This window comes from Dipodomys ordii, unplaced genomic scaffold, assembly GCF_000151885.1.
Source record: "Dipodomys ordii isolate 6190 unplaced genomic scaffold, Dord_2.0 Scaffold202, whole genome shotgun sequence".
NCBI classification, from domain to species: Eukaryota; Metazoa; Chordata; class Mammalia; order Rodentia; family Heteromyidae; genus Dipodomys; species Dipodomys ordii.
In genome coordinates this window covers 561204-564507 of record NW_012267418.1, presented here as the reverse complement: position 1 = coordinate 564507, position 3304 = coordinate 561204, and the positions used below count along the sequence as shown (strand labels likewise).

General features: G+C 50.4%; 1 protein-coding gene across 1 annotated transcript in view; it reads right to left on the bottom strand.

Moving 5' to 3' along the window:
- Positions 1 to 797: 797 nt before the first annotated feature.
- Positions 798 to 3304, bottom strand: part of LOC105999831 (HLA class II histocompatibility antigen, DM alpha chain) — a 4087-nt gene continuing 1580 nt past the window's right edge. Inside the window, exons 2-5 of the mRNA XM_013034954.1 lie at positions 2726 to 3010; positions 1645 to 1923; positions 1282 to 1410; positions 798 to 953 (exon numbers count right to left, since the gene is read on the bottom strand). Of these exons, the coding sequence (XP_012890408.1) occupies positions 949 to 953; positions 1282 to 1410; positions 1645 to 1923; positions 2726 to 3010 (698 nt within the window). The 3' untranslated portion in view covers positions 798 to 948. The remainder of the gene's footprint in view (positions 954 to 1281; positions 1411 to 1644; positions 1924 to 2725; positions 3011 to 3304) is intronic.

The following is a 3304-nucleotide window of genomic DNA, read 5'->3' as shown; positions in this document are numbered from 1 at the left end:
CCAGTGGCTCATTCCTGTAATCCTAGCTATTCAGGAGGCTGAGATCTGAGGCTCGAGGTTCAAAGCCAGCCCAGGCAGGAAAGTCCGTGAGACTCTTATCTCCAAGAAACCACTCAGAAAACCGGAAGTGGTGCAGTGGCACAAGTGGTAGAGTGCTAGCTTTGAGCTGAAGAGCTGAGGGACAGCATTCAGACCCAGAGTTCAAGCCTCATGACCAACAAAAAAAAAAAAGAAAAAGAGAGAAGAGCACCCAGAACAACGGTTTGCCCAGCTATGGTGAGGTTTGGAGGCAATATGGATCACTGAGGCAGCCATAAATATCTGACAGCAAAATATACACAAAACAAAACAACAAGAAAACACAAGCAGCTTCCCCAGCCTTGTTTCCCACATGCATGGCACAAGCGGATAGAAGGAAATGCTGAGAGCAGGGAACAAGGGCTCTGCTAGGGAGGGAGGAAGGGTTTTTCCCTGCTTCCCTCCTTCGGGGGGGCAAGCTGTGTGCAGACTAAGGTATGCTGAAATTGAAATGACAACCCATTTACACTGAGGTATCCAGAAACAAATATCAGGAAAGGAGCTACGTTGGACTGAAGTGTGGCTCAGTGACAGAGAGCTTATCGAGTACACCAACACAAAAGAAAGAAGCTACATTGATATTAAGAAATGAGGTTTATTGCCTTGAAGTGGGAAGGAGGATGCATGTGACAGGTGCTCTGCTGTAATCAAACATACAGGGATAGAACAGCGCTCTGCAGAGATCTCCCCTAACCCCCCCCCCCCCCCCCCAGCACACACACACACACACACACACACACACACACACACACACACACACACACTGAAGGAGCCTCTGGAAAGGACAGCTCCTGGCCAGGACACGAGACACCTCTGGCCATCCCTTGCTTGGATGGCTAATTATTGGCATCAAACTCTGTTCCAGAAGAATCAGTCTGAGGAGAGAGTAGGATGGAGGAAGGTCATCATGGGTCTCCCCATTTCCCCAGAGTCCTCCCTCTGCCTGGGGCAAACCCTATTGATCTGTTTTTGTCATTTATAAACATTTTCCCTCCTGGTGCCCATATCACTTCTACCCTACTCAAAGCTATCCTTTGTGACCGCAGCGGCGTAACCAGGACCCCAGCTGGGAAGATGTGCCTCCATCAGCACCCCAGGATCTATCGCTGTATGCCCATATGCCCATCATGCCACAGGATAATCCTGGCATGCCAACACAGCCATCACTGTATCTGGGATACCCACCCACTCCAGATGACGTACCAGCTGAGCAAGGTTTCCGGAAGTAGATGATGAGGACAGTGCCTGCAATGATGCCCAGCACACCTAGACCAAAAGCCACCCCACATAGCACATTCTCCAGGAGATCCGAGGGCAGGGCATTCTGGGGCACTAGAACAAAAGGAAGGTAAGTGAGCCTGAAGACCTGGCTGAGGTGCCCTCTACCCAGGGGAATGGTCTTGGGGATCTAGTTTGACAAGGAAGAAACTAAAGCATGGATGGTTGAGGTTGTCTAGAATGAGATTGGACCAAATAGGTCCAAGTAGGGGAAGAAAGCCCCTGCAATTGTCCTATCCCATCGCCCCTCCTTCCCAGGAACCAGATTCCAAGGGAAAGAGCCCTCACCCCAATAGGCAATCGCTGAGTGTCCATCGATTTTATGAGTCACGGTGCAGGAAAACAGGTCAGAGGGTTCTGGTGTGAAGTTCAAATAGGAAAATGCCTGAAAGGTGAGTCCATCCATGGCCATAACAAAAGTGGGCCTTGCTCCTTCCACAGGGGCAGAGTTATACTGCCAGTCCACTGTTAAGGTCGGCGGGAAGAGATTACTGATAAGGCAGACCAGCGTGTTGGGTTTGCCAAACTCCAGGGGCTTCATCGTGAACACCTCAGGCACAGGGAGACCTGGTGGGGAGTTGAGGGGTCAAAGGGGAAAAAAAAGGGACAAGTTTAGATGGTACTGCTGGGGTGAGGCACATGGAGGGGAGGCCAGAGATGAGTAAGTGGGGCTTTGAGGCCAATGAAGGGAAAGCTGGCTCCCTGGGGGAAGTCTTCCAAGCAAGAACCATAGCTACAGCCACTCTAGATTTTTCTGCTCCAACTTGTGGCAGAACTGGCTGTCTAGACCTCATATTAGAGTCTGGTCACTCTTGTCCTTCAAACTCAGGCCTGTCACCAATTTACCACCCCCCACCCCCCCTTTCAGTCTTGCTGAACACAAAAATCCGAGTGCTGATACTCATTACTCATCACCTGGTCCCTGTTGAATTCCACCAAGTTCAAGAAATAGTTTTGAATGCCTACACTGTCTCCTGTGCAGAGAAAATCACAGGGTACAGATGGAGACAGTGTCTGGTGGAAAAAGAAATTCTGAATCAGAAAAAGAAAGGCTTGGGCTGGGAATTGGTAAAGCACTTGCCTTGCATGCTTGAGGCCCTGGGTTCGATTCCTCAGCACCCATAAGCAAAAAAAAAAGCCGGAAGTGGTGCTGTGGCTCAGGTGGTAGAGCGCTAGCCTTGAGCTGAAGAGCTGAGGGGCAGTGCCCAGGCTCAGAGTTCAGGCCCACGACCGGACCCAAAATAAGAAAAAGAAAGGCTTTAGGCAAGAATGAGAAGGCATGGGATGTGAGGAATGAAGTTCAGTGAGTTAGATGGACAATGGTAAGAAAGAACACAGCCCTCCCATCCCCCCATCCCAGCATCCTGACCTCTGGATACTGGGATATATGGTTCCAGTTGGGGGCCTACTTGCTGGAGTATCAGTTCACAGAACTTCTTGTCAAATAAGATGGCAGGGGTGTCTCCTTGGTCCTGAGTCCACTTAGAAAATTCAGGTAGATGAGGTATTCTGGTGTCATGGGAAAAGTCAAAGGAGAAAAGCAGGTCCTGGTCATAGGTCTCAGAGAGCCCAATGCTGGGACTCCAATCTTGGCAGAACACAGTATGCTGGAATGTGTGGTTTTGCAGATCACCCTGCCATGCTGGGGTTGTAGCTGCAAAGAGATAGGGCAAGGTTCAGGCAGGTCCCTTTTTAACGTAGAAAACATTAAGAACAGCCGGGCACTGGTGGCTCACACCTGTAATCCTAGCTACTCAGGAGGCTGAGATCTGAAGACCAAGGTTCAAAGCCAGCCCGGGCAGAAAAGAACGTTGAGACCCCTATCTCCAATAAACCACCAGAAAACCGGAAGTGGCGCTGTAGCCCAAGTGGTAGAGCGCTAGCCTTGAGCTGAAGAGCTGAGGGACAGCGCCCAGGCCCAGAGTTCAAGCCCCACAACCGACAAAAA